Source organism: Protopterus annectens, chromosome 1.part2 (genome assembly GCF_019279795.1).
Source record: "Protopterus annectens isolate FY-2018-M chromosome 1.part2, PAN1.0, whole genome shotgun sequence".
Classification (NCBI taxonomy): Eukaryota; Metazoa; Chordata; order Ceratodontiformes; family Protopteridae; genus Protopterus; species Protopterus annectens.
In genome coordinates, this window is record NC_056727.1 from 548121350 (window position 1) to 548138106 (window position 16757).

Genomic DNA, 16757 nt, shown 5'->3' on the forward strand with positions numbered 1-16757 from the left:
TGTGTTTACATCTGATGAACAGCTGTGCCCTCTGCTCTACCGCACACAAAGATATGTATACCATTCGGGTTGTATAGGGACATCATATCTATCGCCACGCTTAAGTATTTAAGACTAAGAAATAAAACAGACTCATTCTAGCCACAGCTTGCCTACCTGCGTCGATCCCTGTTAATGTGTGTACGGATTCTTTTCAAAACCTCCAAGCTTCCACATTCACACTGTCACCCTGGGCTGACACAAGGAAGAGCAGGAGGCAGTGCTTGTCAGGGAACCGGCAAAGATGCTCATCAATGGCCCTGGTTGTATTCCATTTCCAGAAAGGGGAGGGGATAATCACGTCCACTAGTGTCACATATTTCCGGACAGTCAGGTAATGGCTCTAATTATAGCCAAAAAGCACACCGGGACCGCAGGCAATAAGGAGGGGAGAGAGAGTAAGTAAAGATGGTGCGGGAGAAATGTTTGAGACCGTGGCAGTGGCATAAAACCTGGACTTCACGTGTCTGGTTTAGAATGAAATTTGTAACCAGACAATTTGTCAGAAAACCAGACCCTCAGGTCAAAAACCGGACAGCTGGCAACCCTAAATGTAGGAGGTAAAAATCTGAGCAGTTTGAGCGATATGACTATAGACCTCAAGTTTAATAGGAGATTACCAGCAGAAGAACAGGAAAAGTGTTTCTACTGCAGACTGTTTTTTGTTTTCCACAAGAAAGATTGATCATAAAGGTCTGTTGTGGTCTTTTAAGAGTTAAACCTCTTATTGAAGGTTCAAAGTTCCAAGTGCTTACCTTGCAGTCCATTCTTTTATCAATGTCTGAAGCACTTATGGTCACTCTGTACCTCAAGGATACTTACTTAACGTGAGCCAGTTTACAAATGCACATGGGGTTACTCAGGTTCAGAATAGAGAGCCACTCTTTCCATTTTACCTCCTTACTGCTCCCCAGGTCTTCAAAAAATGTATAGCCTTAATAGTGGCTTTCTTAAGGACAAAAGACATTCATATTTCTCCTATACCTCATTGATTTTCTTTTACAAGCTCAGTTTGAGTGGGAGCAACAAAAAAGGTCCAGTATTCTCTCATTTGTTTCTTAGGAGTTGAGGTTCTGTATACCTCTACCCAAGGGAAGTCTGACACCCTGCATGTCCAGGTTTTTCTGGTGGCCCTGCTTGAAATGTCCCGGAACAAAGTCTTCGTACATCTAGAAGTCGTCATGTTCCTACAGTAATCACAGAGGATAGTCCCCACAGCAAGGGAGATCCTTAGGTCTGTAGGGTACATGGCATCCATCATTCTAATGGTACCACTGGTAAAGCCCATATTTGAAAACCCAAGTGGTGTTTAACTTGTAGTAGCAACGTTCATAGACCATAGAAAAAGTATTTCCCGTCCTGCTGTGCATGAAAAAGATTACTGGGTGGGGTTTACATATCAGGACTGTTGTGGAAATGCATTTTCACCTGCTTCCACACAGTCAAACATATACTGATGATGCATTGAAACTAGTCTGGGGACTACAGACATGATCCCTCAAGATACAGAATCCCTGGATCGGTGGACCCAGAAATGGAGGCATAAGCATATCAGGGTCACAGAGATGTTAATAGTGATCACACCTGATCACAGAGAACACCATGGTTATGGTATATAAACAAGGGGGAAGCACACACAGCACACTTTGAAGACTGGTTTTGTATTGAAAAACAAGTGTGGGACCTAGTACGTTACCTCAAAATTGAACAGCATGGCAAGCAACATCATAAGACAAGTCTTGTTGCTCTGTTAGCAGTTGTAACAGTGAATGTCAGTAGACCAGGCTAATCTTTGACAAACCTAAAAGGTAAGTTTTTCCCTTGCAGGGGGTAAGCATTTTGAGAGGCCCACCCACACCCACCAAACTGTTGGTATATACATACCCTCATTTTGCACAACAGTGCAAAAAGGAGAAAACTCTACTGTTGACAGAAGTTGTTTTGGCAATATTTATTCAGTCCACCACCACTCGCTGTAATAGTTGTCTATCATCTTACATGTTCCCCATAAGACCCAACCACAAATGGAAGCAGATGAAAGTCTTATTTTGAAGACTAACAGCAAAATGAGTTGGGAAGCAGAGATAAACTTGTTTGCCTCCACAAACAAGCATCATCTAGTAAAGATGTACATATGCCCTTCACCTTCTTCTATCAAGAGCTGTACAAAAGGTGATGGTAGGAAAGCCTAGGGTGTTTCTCCTGGCTCCTTCTTGGCTGAGAAAACATTGATTCTCATTGCTAATTTACCTAAGGAAGGAAAGCCCCTTACTCTTCTACTCTGATAGTGGACCTGTTGACTCAGCAGTTGGGAGCTGTGCCACATCCAAACTTTCAATACCTCGTCTTTCAGCTTGGTTTATCTGACACTTATTCCTTTTCACCTCCTTTTTTTTTTCAGAAGATGTGCTTAACATTATGGTATAGATTAGGGAAGATAATACATGGAAGTAATATCTTGCAAAATGTTCGAGACTTCCTTTTTTTTTTTTTTTTTGCAGAAAACTGTTGCAAAACCCTGTTTCAGAGGAGTCTCCCTAGTTTTGTCTTGTCTGTCAGCTCTCTTCTCTGTATTACATAAAATTACATGCGTCAGCCTTGTCAGTTCTCTTTCCTCTGGATTTCTACCTGCCAAGTGACGAGCTGATAAGACAATTTCTTAAAGGGTCCTGCATTTCCATCCACCATGGAGAGTAGTTCCTCATCCTTGGGATCTTAACATTTTTTTCTTAATAAAACTAATCTTACCATAATTTGAATAAGCAGCATCAGTTACCATTAAAACACTTTTCTGGAAAAAATAGCACATTGGGTGGCCAGTGCTTCAACCCATAGAATTTCTGAGCTTGTGGGCCTTAATGTGCAGGAAGTCATTTACACAGCGTAATCAAAATAAAGATGATTCTTAGGACCAACACTTCTTTCATGCCAAGAGTGTACTTAGAGGCCTCATTTAACAACTGTATTCAACTGCCTTTTTCCAAAGCCAGAAAATGAAAGTGATTAAATCTTTCACCTGTCAGAACAACACAGACAACTCGAGGTACTGTATCAACAGGACCAAAAGCATTAGACAGTTAGGGAAGTTTTTTCCTTTCTCCCAGAGAATGGGGACAGACCAGTCACTAAGAAGACTATTTCTAAACGGCTATCTAAGTGCATATTCTGCTACGAAAGGCATGAAAAGCCATTGCAAGGGCTGGTTAAAGCAAAGTCTACCAGGCTGCTACCACATCAGCAGACTTTTTCAGGACTGTCTCCGTCAAGAATATCAGAGAGGGTGCCACATCGACTTCACCCACACTGTTTTCTCAAACAGTATAGCCAATCCAGGAACAGAGTAGGATTTTACGTGGGAATCCTTTATGGCCTTTTCAAGGCTTCCACCTTCCAGAGCAGACAGTGCTTTGAAAAACTTCCTGTATGTCGTGAACACTGCTATTAGTCGCTGTTTATTTTTTTTGTTTGTTTTTCCTCAAGGAGAACGTGGTCAGAACTTAAGTATGCTGATGCTTCAGTTTACTCTGGTCAAAATTCACTGTACACTTTTTTTTTTTTTTTTGGACAGACTGTTGTGCAACATGGAGTTAAGTTGGAGGGTATAAGATGCAGGAGGGCTTGCAAAAAAAAAAAAAAAGAAAAGGTTATTTTAACTTCCATTACTTTGCTTGTAACGGGCATCTTTTGAGGAGTTTTGGTGCAGGTGATGAGGTTCTACTTAGTCATAATCGAAACAGTGCACAGTCATTTATTGGTAAAATGCTGTATGAATGCAGTCATCATAATAGAAGAAGTAGGGGCCCCATTATGGTCTTTCTATTTGTTATTTGTTGAATGTTTGTTTATTGCTTTTGATTACGAGGAAAGTCTAACTGGATAAAAATAAACCTCTTTTCATTGGAGACCTGGGGAGAAAAGCTCCAAATAAAAACATGCATAGTGTGAAGAAGAGCCATACAAAATCAAACTTGGTTATTACTAACATTGATCAAATTGTACAGAACATTATATGCAGGATTATGTGAAGAACTAATAACATTTTTCTGACAGATTGTGTATACAGTACAGTACTGAACAAATCAGAAGTAATTTTTAGAAAATGTTTGTACAATAATTCTACAGTTCAGGATATGGTTAAAATAAAGTGTAATAAATATTTCTACAGAGAGAGTTATAAGTTGTTTAAAACATAATAAAAGGAAAGGTAAAAAGTTAGTGAAGGAGGAGTTGCGCTACAGAAAAGGTGAGATTAAGGAGTGGAGTTAGTGATTGAAAGAGAGAAATGAAGCTGTGAAATCTAGAAGAGGTTAAAGAGTGTTTAAAGTTCAGTGGCAGAGAGGTGTTAGGGGAATGGAGTGGAAAAACCTGGTGGTCAGAAGAGGGCATAGGTGCCAGTAAAGAAGGTATGTTTTCAGCCATTTCTTAAATCAAAACCAAAACGTAAAAAAGTTGCACACACAAACCAATTAGTAACAACTACAAGAAAAATGTAGCCAAGCTACATTTTCCACTGTGTGATACGTTAAAACTTCCTGTAGTAGAGGCCCATGAGATATATGCAAATGACCTCTTAAGGACATGAAGTGTTTCAGCTGTATGGCTTCTAAATGTCCATGATTTTGTTACGTTTCATGTCCTTGTGGAAACATGCAGGCCATTAAAGCCAAACCCCACTAGCTGAGGACATGCCTGTTTTGTCCTTCTTATGACCTCGTCATGCTGTGCATCAGCTGGGTTTAAAGATGTTCTGTTTTTAAAGTATAGCCAAACAGTCCACTTATGCTGTGCTGATGAGGTCATAAGAAGGTCAAAACATGCATATCTACATCTAGTGCAATTTGACTTTAATGGCCTGAATGTGTCCAGAAAGACTTGAAAAGAAAAAAAAGTAAAATGTCACAGACATTCAGAAGCCATATAGCTGAAACACTTGATGTCCTTAAGGGGTCATTACAAGAGGTTTCAAGGTATCGCACAGTGAAAACTCTAGCTTGGCTAGATTTTTCTTGTAGTTTTTACCATTTCTTAAATCAATTGATATTGTTGATTTGGCTTAGTTGTAGGAGAGAGTTACACATTTTGGGAACAGATCTTGCATACATTGAATTTCCATGGGAGTTGTGATAGGAGTTGATACGAGTAAGGTGTTTATCATTGGATTTTAGTGTGTTTTTGGGTAGGAGAGTAACATTGGAAGGTAGAGTAGGTGGAAGGGCATTTGTTGGGGTAATGGAGGATTTTATGTGCAGTTTTTAGCTGAGTGAATTTGAGAAGATAAGGAAATCCAGTTTAGGTGAGTAGAAACTTTAGTTATTTTGTTGCTATCCTAATTTTATTTTTTTTCTCTCTCTTTTCTGCATTGCCCCATATGAGGATGGACCATGTCAAGTTCTCACTTCTGTCATCTTAGGCATGAGAGCTGCAGAAGGAAAGGCAGTTATGCCTGTATTTATTATTGATGTATATTTAAATATGTATGTATGTATGTATAACTATCTTGTTAGCAAAAGAAATGAATGGGGATTCTTCCCTCCACAGGGCATGCCCTCTTTCCTTCACTTGCAAAAAAAGAACAGACAGTGGTATGGGCAGAGTGCATTTTTTGTTGTTTGGGACACAACCATACATCTTGGCACTGGGAAATGGCCAGTTCATACCACAATGTCAATGGAGCTGTGGAAATTTGTCTCATTAGATGAATGCCACCCAAGGCTATTTACTATATGTCATGAATACTACTGCAACAGTATTCCCACCTGAACGTTTGTTATAACGAGCGGCTTCACACAGCTGTACTTTCTCCATCACTGAACATAATGTCTTTGGCCACAGGCTAAGAACTCCCTAGTTACTTAGCACATTTTGTTGATATTCTTCCCATCTGGTCTTTGCATTTTTATTTCCATAACCATTTTGTATGTGCATACGGTTTCTCATCATAAAGAACTAATAACAATATGTACCAGTACAGCTTATATGGAATTCTAATGCACGAATGAGTGTCCAGGCAGGTCATGCATTCAGATGCATGTGCTGTGGTCACCCTTCGTAAGATGGGTAAATCTGAAAGTTATGATTTGCTGCTCATGGATTTTGTTGCTCGTCCCTCCCTAACATAGATGACAAGCGGGTGGGCTATTTCGTTTAGATGCTTTAATACGTAGAAACGCATCAGGATGGATAGCAGCATCATAAAATATAAATGAACTGATTAACAGATGGATCTTATATACATGCCTGCTTACATCTCAACAGCTTACTACAGAATACAGTCAGACTTGCACTCAATATTTATACACTTTTGCAAGCCCTTGGATAGCTTCTTAAAAGTATGTACACACACACTAGTCTACAGATTTCCTCTTCAAGATCTGTTGTGGTGAGTATCCTCACACAGCTGAACTTTTCTGTGTTTATTTTTATTTGCTTCTTGTTTGATAGGCTATTATAGCTAGGTCTTTCCAAAGCTGCCGTACTGTACACCTCTTTTTCTTCCCAAATAAAAATTCTGTCTTTTTTTCCTTTGTTTTAAAGGAGCCTACTGAAATCTGTTGAAGAAGAACTGTATCAACGGTAATGTCATTTTCTTATATTTTGTGTATTATTTTTTGTATGTGTACTTATCCATCTTATGTCATTGTATTCACTGCTACATAATAGTGTATGTCTGCTGTAGTACTTTGTTTGATGTAGTAAACTTGCTTGTCTTGAACTGTAGCTGTATTTTGGAGGATAAAAGCATAGACTGAAACAATAATAAGTACAGCTCAGTAAAATCCTGACTGGCATACGTGCTAGACTTCTATTGTTACTGAGTTATTTTCGTGAAGTCTGCTGAGACATGGTATCTTGTTCATTTCCTCAGCGGGCATGTGGCACATTTAGAGAACGAGGAGGATGGTGAGGATGATGATGAAACAAAACAGTAAGTCTTTTTGCATTCTGGTTTAGCAAAAGCTTGTTTTGCATGAACAAAAGAAAATGAGTCATTCTGTGGGTCTTGTTGCATTCTGCCAGACTTGCCTAAACTTACATCTGTGCAGTTTAATGTAACAAAATCTTGTATGTTCCTTCTTACTCATCATCTCCTTTGGTTTGCTTCATGGTCAGTGGGTTAGCTGTTAACTTTATGGTTTATACACATGTATTTCTGAATATCTTCTTCTATGCTTTCTTTCTATGGGCATGCGTGCATATGTGAATCTCTTTACATGCTAAAATTAAGTGTAAATGATGGCAACAATTTAAAATAGAGTGCTCTTCTTGTGTCATGTGGCTGAGCTAACCCTTTGTACCAATCAAAATTGTTTGGAACTCCCTTGTTATGAGTAATCAAGTGCTCGTGAGAGTACATGCCATGATGGAGTGTACAGGCTGCATAAGCCCTATTTTCTCCTATGGCTGGTCATTACTTCTGGTTGTTGTAGCTAAACACTGCTTTGCATGCCCCTTACTTAAGTTTTTTTTTTTTTTTTAAATTTGTTCTAATCCTTCAGCAAATGGCTGGAGACGGCTCTTCACGATGCTGGTGAGATGATCCTTCTTGTGGCCAGATGAGAAGAAATCTATTTAAGGCCTAGTGGTTTTAGAGCTAAGTCCATATCTTGTGTGGCCTTGTGGTCTATGCTGGTATGGAGATGGTCTCTTATTTGGTAATTAATTGCAGATTATAATGTCCAGCTTGCTGTGCCCTCTATTTTCCCTCCCTCCCTTGGGTTATACCTTTAAGGTTAGGAGTCATTGGACTCCCATGTCATCACCATAGAATTTATAGATTCACAGATATTTCCAGGCCACTTAGTCATATGAATAATTATACTTTGCCAGTTCCCTCCTTCCCTCAGTTTGAACCTACTTTCTCCCCCCTTTTTTTAATTTGCTCTGCTACTGTGGTTTTGAAGAAGGCCAGTGTTGGTTTTAGCTCCTGGCTTATTTGAGTGATTAAAGCTGATGCTTCTGCAGTTCACTAAGCTCCCAGGGACTGTAGCCTGTTTCTGTTGATCTGTCTGACAAGAGTTTAGAGCTTTTGCCGATATGGTAAGGAATTTTTTTTTTCTTCTAGCACAGTAGGGTTTAGTGATGTTCTTCGTGTTTCACTGTTGCAGTCACCACACTTGGGTTATCTGCCTGCAGGTAGCCCTCAGTCAGCCCAAATACCAGAGTCTTGGGATTTCTGCGTCGGTTGCTGTTGCCTCTTCCATGATGTCAGGTCGTCAGGGGTATAAAACTTGCAGCTGATGCCATTACATCAGTATTTCCTGCCGAGAAGGACCCTGAAGCAGAAGCAGTTCGCAAGTGCCGGTCGGACGCTACCTGAAATTTTCCTTTTTTTCGAGTTTCAGGTCTGAAGTCTTCTAAAGCTAAGTACCCCGTTGGGGATTCTTTTTTCTTGCTCTAACCGATGTCAGAAAAAATTAACAATTGTCTTGCCTGTGGAAAGCGAATACCTCTCAGAGATTTTCATTCTTACTACGTCACCTGTTTAGGCCCAGACCATGACGTCCCTCGCTGTTAGTTTTGTGCCTTGTTTAACGCCCAAACCATTCATCGTTGGGCTATTTTTGTAGCCATATTCTTTTGCTCTTGTTTTCCGTATTCCGAAATGGCTTCGGTAAGCCATTCGACTACCGGTCTTCCTAAAAAGCGCTAAGACAGAGACAGACCACATAGGTCAAAAACTGCCGACGACACTTCCGCTAAGCTAGTCGCCAGTCCGCTGGTACTCAGTGAGGCGCCTTTGCAGCCACTGATGTCTGCTTCTACAGATTCGCAGGTCTCTGCTGAGACCTGTTCGGAGTCCGGTATGCCCCAAGATGCTTCTTCGACTATGGAACCTGAGGATGTCTCCACCTTGGATGGGTCCGGAGCCGCTGTGCAGGTACTGGCTTCTGAGGGTGTATTCCGACCTACCTGTATTCATATTAAACCGACAACTTCATTTCCAACTAAAACTACCGATTTCTCGGGCCCAGAGTTCACACTACGCCTAGAAAACAGATGGCCAAAGTGCATGCTCAAGCTCCCATGCCACAAAAACAAATGCTTAGAATGGCTGAAGACCTTATTGCTCTAATTAGGGGAAGCCAACTTTCCCCTGCCAAAAGACAAGGAATTGAATTTCCTTCTGATTCTACAGACCAGGAGTCTGATAACTCTGACCGTTCTGATTACCAGGTACCTATGAGGACTCAGATCCAGTGGAATCCATTCCCTCTGCCTCCCCTCCAGAGGATTTCTCTTTTGGTGAAACATTGCATACCTTAAGAGGGCATTTCCGCTGGGGATGCCAGGACTTATCCTCAGTCCAAAAAGAGACTCAGGGAATTTTTAGATTTGACTCAGCACATGCCTCTAGCTATACCTACTGTCTTGGATATTGTAGATGATGTCTTCTTGTAGTCCAGTCTTACTCCTGACACCTTACCACCAGCTCCTAGAAAACCTGACAGGTACTACAGAGTACCTGACTCTCACAAATTTCTCTTTAAGAATCCTGTGCTGTGGATCCAGAGACCATTTCCCAGGGACCTAAAGGCATTAAGGTTACTACAGCCAAAAACTCTACCCCTTCAGACAGGGATTCTAGAGCTTTAGACAGATGGGGTAAGAAGGTATATACCTCTGCAACTCTTGCCATCAGGGCTTTGAATTGCCAGTTTCACATGTTGAAGTACCAGCAACATATTATGTAACTAATTAAACAAAAAATGGTGTTACTTCCAGATTGTGCAGAAAATAAAGATTTACAAGAGTTAATGCATTCTGCAAACCAAGTTAGTAAACATACTTTGCAGTGTGGGTTTGATGCCTTAGAAGCATCTTGCAGGCGTGCTGTCACTGGGTCTGTACTGAGAAGGCATGCTTGGATAAAGGAACAAGTCTTGCCTGATCATGTCAAAGCAAAATTACTAGACGCTCCATTAAATCAGGAGTGTTTGTTTGGCACAAAAGCAGAAGAAGTTCTTAAAAAGATGCAAGTAAAAGCTAAATCTATGCAAACCGTCAACGATTTCTTACAGGTGCAGCCACCTAGATTCAGTAGGCATTGGCCTTCAAAAAAACTGGTCCTTTCCAGTCCCCCTCAGGCCTTGTCTGTCCAAGCCCAAGGGAAACAGACCACCAAGACTACAGTCTCAGGGTATGCAGAGATCCAAACAATGGAGTGTTTCCACCTCAAAACCAGGGAGTGGTAAGCCACCCCATATGGAAAAAGTTCATAATGACTTTCCAATTATCCTTCCCAGCCATGCCCAAGTACTTGCGCCCCTAGGAGGAAAACTCGCCCTTCATGCAAAAAACTGGATGTCCATTACTCAGGACCGATGGGTTCTAAGCATTGTATCCCAGGGATACAGAATCTACATCCACTCACTGCCAACTCCAAGTGGGTTGCCAGACCTTCCTCCAAACCAGTGGGCAGAGGCTCAAAAGCAAATACTTTCCCTTCTCCATATTAGGGCTATTCAACCTGTTCCAGTAGAACAAAGGGGACAGGGTTTCTACTCCCGACTGTTCCTGGTGCCCAGAAAAGAGAACTCTTGGTGCCCTATCCTGGATTTTTCAATTCTCACCACCTTTCTGGTGGTCCCAAAATTCAAAATGCTTATACTGCAACAGCTTCTTCGTATGCTAGCCAAGGATGCTTGGTTAGTCACCCTAGACTTAAAAGAAGGTTATCTGCACATCCCCATAAGGGTGTCTTGCAGGAAATATCTACGTTTCAGGGCAGGCTCTGTGCACTATCAGTTCTCTGCACTTCCCTTTGGCTTATCTACTGTGCCCAGAGTATTCACAAAATTCTTGGCTCCAGCCATTGCATACTGCAGGCAGAGAAATATTCAAATCTACCCATACTTGGACGATTGCCTGGTTCAGGTGGACCATCTGGAATTGCTACTTTAGCACCTGGCATTTGTAAAAGGACTTCTGACTTCGCTGGGATACACCATGAATAAAAAGAAATCACAACTGGTGCACAGCCAACAAATTGTATTCCTGGGAGCAAGTTTGAACACAACTTCCCAAATGGCATTCCTCACTCCAGAAAAGCAGGTCCATTTAACAAACTATTTCAAACTAATGGCCAACAAAACCCAGCTATCTGCAAGGAAAATACTGCAAGCCCTAGGGTTTATGGCCTCATGCATTCTGCTAATTCCATATGCAAGAGTGCATATGAGGAAACTTCAGTTGTACTTTAAAAGTCTCTGGTGTCAACATTCTCAGGACCTGGAAACAGTGATTCCTATCATACCTTGTCTAAGGGCAGAGTTCCTTTGGTGGGCAGAAGCATGCATCCACAACAAGGGACTTCCTTTCACTCAACCCCTCGCCACAAGAACCCCGACAACAGACGCATCAGACTATGCATGGGGGGGCTCACATGGCAGGCAACTGTATTCAAGGCAAATGGAACCCAGAACAAATTCCCTTGCATATCAATCAAAAAGAGATGCTAGCTGTACAGAATGCTCTGACAGTCTTCAAATACCTTATTCTTCCAGGACAGCATCTGATACAGACAACACCACAGTTATGTGGTACATAAACAAACAGGGCGGAACTCATTCTTACCCACTCTGCAGGTTATCCATGGCTCTGTGGAACACATAACCTTAAGCATCCAAGTGCACCTACAAGCTCAATTCCTGCCAGGCAAGCAAAATTCACTGGCAGACAACTTAAGCAGAAATCTGCTGGACCCTCACGAGCGGAAACTGGACCCCAACTCATTCAAACTTCTAACCCAGAGGTGGGCCTTTTTGCCTCCCACCAACTGAGCAAATTTTGCACCAGGAACCCTCACAGCAGAGCCTGGAAGGTAGACACCCTATCCTTTATATGGGAAAACCTCTCAATTTATGCCTTTCCTCCTCTGTCCCTCCTCTCAAGAGTACTACTCAAGATCAAACAGGACAGGTCAAGGGCAATCCTTATTTCAGCATACTGGCCATGCCAGCACTGGTCCCCACTCCTACGCAGTCTGACAGTGCCACCCTGGCACCTACATCACGCACCTTCCCTGCTGTCTCAGCAGGAGGGACAGATTTTGCATCCACAGCTGCAAACCGTAAACCTTGCAGCCTGGCTTATTCCCTAAATGCACCACCAGCATCCCTCAGCAAACAGGTGCTGGATGTCATCGTTTGGTCCAGAAGGCCTAGTACTAGGAAATCCTATGCTGAAAAGTGGAAAAGATATTGTTCTTGGAGTCAGTCTCAAGGAAAGGACACAACTGTGCCCAACTTACCTCAAATCCTTGATTACCTAGCAGAGCTGCTCCACAGAGGGCTATCCTTCTCATCCATTAAGATTCATGCCTCTGCCATCTCAGCTCATTATAATACTGAGCCTCCTCTGTTTTCTCAGCCTCTCATCAAACATTTCCTGAGAGGAGCTAACAATTTAAGGCCCCCTAGGAGAGCTCCTACCCCGACCTGGGACCTTAACTTTGTACTGGAGAAGCTAACACTTACCCCTTTGAACCTGCTGCTTCAGCAGAGTTAAAATTCCTTTCTTGGAAAACAGCCTTACTTCTAGCTATTACTTCAGCAAGAAGAGTGTCTGAGTTACAGGCACTAATGGCGGTGGAGCCCTTCATTATTTTCCATGCTGACAGGGTTTCCCTCAGGACTAACCCTTCCTTTATGCCCAAGGTGGTATCCAGTGTGGCTCTAAACCAATCCATCCATTTGCCAACCTTTTCCCCTAATCCTCAGAATAAAGGGGAAAGGATCCTGCACCCCTTGGCCGTGCACAGACGGCTCAGGTTCTACCTTGACAGGACTAAGCCTTTCAGAAAATCTGGACTAGCTGCTAGTCAGCTTTGCTACAAGGGCAGAGGGCAAGGCCATTTCAAAGCAAATCATTTCCAAATGGATAGCACACTGCATCCATTTCTGCTACAAGCACCATGGAAAACCTATCCCTCTGGGGATCAGAACTCATTCCACTAGAGCTACTTCAACCTCTACAGCATGTCTCAGGGGAGTGCCTACCAGGGACATCCTGGAAGCTGCAACCTGGAGTTCTGTACACACCTTCACCAAGCATTACCACTTACCTGTTTTTTCTAAATCCAGAGCTGGAATTGCTATAGCAGTCTTACAAGGCCTGCTAACCAGCCCTAACACCTCTTGACTACCTCCACCCTTCCTCAGCTTTGGGAATGTGTGATGACTGCAGCAGTGAAACACGAAGAATATAGTACAATTGTGTACACTTAACATAAATATAGATGTTTGAGTGTATTCACTGTTGCAGTCCTGGTTTCCCTCCCTCCATCCCCCTGGTTTTCTACATCCTTTCTACCTATCCTCTTTATGGCCATCTTTTATGGCAGGGGTATTTACTTTTTACTGGAGGTGTTCTGCACCAAGTAATAGCTTCCTATTTTGGGGGCTCCTGACATCTGGGGCAAGAAAAACTGATGTAATGGTATCGGCTGCATGGTTATACCCCTGACGACCCGACATCATGGAAGAGGTGATAGCAACTGACGCAGAAATCCCAAGACTCTGGTATTCGGGCCGACTGAGGACTACCTGCAGGCAGATAACCCAAGTGTGATGACTGCAACAGTGAATACACTCGAACATCTACATTTATGGTAAGTGTACACAACTGTACTTTCTCAGTACTGATCCTTATCTGTCTAGTTTAAAATCCTTAATTGTGGAATCAGCACTGGAAAAGCTCAAAGACCTATTAGGATTTTCCTATCAATGTCTATGGCTATTGATGTAGGCATCCAGGTTGCAGTTTGTAATTTGGATTGTGTGGATGCTGTGGCCAGGGTCTCATAAATATCTGCATAGAATGGCATGAATTATGTCATCTTCCTTTAAGTATTGGCTCCCTTTTTTTAAGGAGAGAATGCTATTTAGTCAACTCTCTCTGGCTTTGCTGGATAGCCATAACCTCCTTAAGAGAAACCAGATCTCCTTTTTGACCTCTTTGTGATTCCCCATTTCTTTTTCCTTGAGGATGAGGAGGTTCATTGTTGCCCTGAAAGCAAGTCGGGCATCTTTTGATAGTCTCGTTATGTGTTGATTAGTAACCTGTAGAAGATGGCCCTACTGCTCTTCTTGCTGCAATATAGACCTCAGATCTGGACGTTATTGGCTGGGTATACAGCCAGAAGAACTGTCATTTTGAGGTAGTAAAAGTGGAAGTGGGATGCTCTTGATCCATCCCACCCACCTTCAGATCCTTTTCCTGTTGTATGCCTTACATTTGTGGGTAGTTCTTCTGCATTAGAACTTTCAGGACAGGCCCAGACTGTACTGTTTTGAAGGAGCAGTAGAAGACAATCCATTTTTCAAGGGGCTGGCAGGCTCCAGCACTTTCCTCTCTCCCATCCAGGATGCATGGATCATTTGGTTGTTGGCCTTTCTATCCATTCTTTACTAAGAGGACTTTTGAGGTCCTATTCCTTCTAGCTCCTACAGAGGGCTTGGATGGTGGCTACACCTTTCAGCTTTTTCACAACTTTACCATTGGGGCTTACACAGTTGTTTCACTCCAGCTTGCTATAGTTAAATGTTATTTCCATCAGGGAGTGAGTTGCCCTTTGTTTCCCAAAAAGAATGCAGCATTCTAAGGTATTGGCAGTTGACATGGAAACTTGGTGGAAACAGAACCCTTCTGCTTCCCTTTGTCGGTTGACTGACTGCCTGCCTGGAACTCACAAGGAGGTTCCGTTTGAGGAGGGAGGTCATCCCTTGGTCATCGTCCCTTAGTTTTTTCATAGTTTTCAAAGTTGACATTTTGGGCTTCTACTCACTTTGTTGTTTTTTTTTTAGGAGTAGAACTATGTGCTTGCTTTGCCAGCTTTCCTCCTTTATGTCAAAGGACATGGGGCCTCTTGGTTTGGCTGCCTGGTCGTAGAAGTAGTTCAGGGCACAAGTATGGACCAGATTATATTTTTCTAGGCAATAATACTGCCATTCTTTGTGGTACTGTGTTATACATGAGGATGTGGTTATTGTGGGATATGAGCCTGTGTCTGCAACCTCTGCACACATTTGTTGTTTTTTGTCTTGAGACCATGGATTGGTGGGCACTGATCTGGGAGCCATGGATAAGCATTTTCTTTCTGTGGCCTTCCCATCACTGTTGTCATATGTATGGTAATAGGGCAAGTCCCTATTCAGTTCTCAGTCAGTCACTGCTTCTTCCTCCAGTGACCTGATTTTGTTTATTTGTTGCTGAGAGTAGAGCTTCAAGCTGTTTTGGTCTTGGAATGTAGCTTTTTCATAGGTCTCCTCTGTTTCAGCTTACCATAGGGTCACAGTTCTTGTGGTGCAGAGTTTGATTCCCTCAGCCCTTACTTGCCTACTGTGACCTTGAGCAAATCATTTAACCAGACATTGCTCCCAGGTTCCTCTAAAAATGGACCGTCTGTCCAGTGGACCTACCTGGTTAACAAATGGGTATTATTGTTATGATAGGGTTCATGATGTGGTACCTTCTCAAGAAGGTGGTCAGAAGGCCATTTCTCCTAGAAGGATGTAACCGTTTGCTTTACATTTTGCAGTGATCTCTCAGCAGTTTGGTCATGCTTCCAAGATGGGGTGCTTCACAGATCAGTCTCCCTGCCTTTGGGGATTGGGTCATGGTCTCTCCCTGCCAGTTTGGTCAACAGGTGGAAAAAGAAGACTGAAGTGGACATTTCTTTCATCTTATGGCTTGGGATATTCCTTTATAGCAATAACCCACACCTGGGTGTGGGTAAATTTACCCACGGTTGGCGTGGTTTGGTCCCGAGGGCGAAGCCCGAGGGACCAAACAAAGCCAACTGTGGGTAAATTTAGCATTACCCACACCCAGAAGTGGGTTATTGCTATTATACCATGACATTATTTCAGAAAAGTAACTATTACTTTTCTTAAATAATGGCATAGTATAATGCCTGTTTACTGCCCTTCCACAGATGTCTGGCATCCGCGGTAGTTCTGATGTACTGCGCGCCTGCGCAGTACATCAGAGCTGTGGGCAAAAGCAACGGAGAAAGCAAGATCTCCGTTGCTTTTTTTAGTGTTTCGCTATGTTAAATGAGTTTAACATAGCGAGACAGTTTTAAAATAAGCAACGGACATCTCCGTTGCTTATTTTAAAGCTGTCTCGCTATGTTAAACCCATTTAACATAGCGAGACAGTGTTTTAAAAAATCGAGTTATACTAATGGAAAAAAGTACGGGCGACCGGACCTTTTTCCATTAGTATAACTCGATTTACAATGGGCACGCTGGCCAATCAGCGTGCACGTTTTGGGGGGATCATGGTATAATACATGTTTTTTTATTCCTCTCAGTGATACCACATTTCATCATAGAGTTCAAGGGAAAAAAAAACATGTCACCTCTCACTGGTCACGTAGGAGTGGATCCAGAAAGCCATCTGGAAGTATGGGAAAGTCCACGGGTATTGATCTGTAATATTTTGATTGGTATGATGGATGCAGCCTGTAAAGAAGGAGCCTCTCACAGATTAAAAGATACTGTAGCTGTAGTTTGTATTTGATTTTTATTGCTTAATAAAATGGCCAAGAGTAATAACTTCTAGGTGGTCATTCTTTGGATTTCTATCCCTAATTAAATCAGAATATTTTATGAATGTTGCCCTCGTGCCTACCAAAAATGAAATGCTTAATTTTAGCTAGTCTTCTGTGTTGTACTGTCTTTATCCTTGAATGTATTGAAAACCTTTTTGTAGGT

At 42.2% G+C, this 16757-nt stretch overlaps 1 protein-coding gene across 5 annotated transcripts in view; it reads left to right on the forward strand.

The window, feature by feature from the left end:
- Window positions 1–16757, forward strand: part of MAP4K3 (mitogen-activated protein kinase kinase kinase kinase 3) — a 2472041-nt gene that overhangs the window by 1529338 nt on the left and 925946 nt on the right. For 4 of the 5 annotated variants that reach the window (XM_044057581.1, XM_044057607.1, XM_044057589.1 and 1 more), the window contains 2 exons: window positions 6574–6612; window positions 6905–6964. In XM_044057581.1, coding sequence (XP_043913516.1) covers window positions 6574–6612; window positions 6905–6964 — 99 coding nt within the window. The remainder of the gene's footprint in view (window positions 1–6573; window positions 6613–6904; window positions 6965–16757) is intronic. The other variant, XM_044057598.1, reaches the window with a different exon arrangement.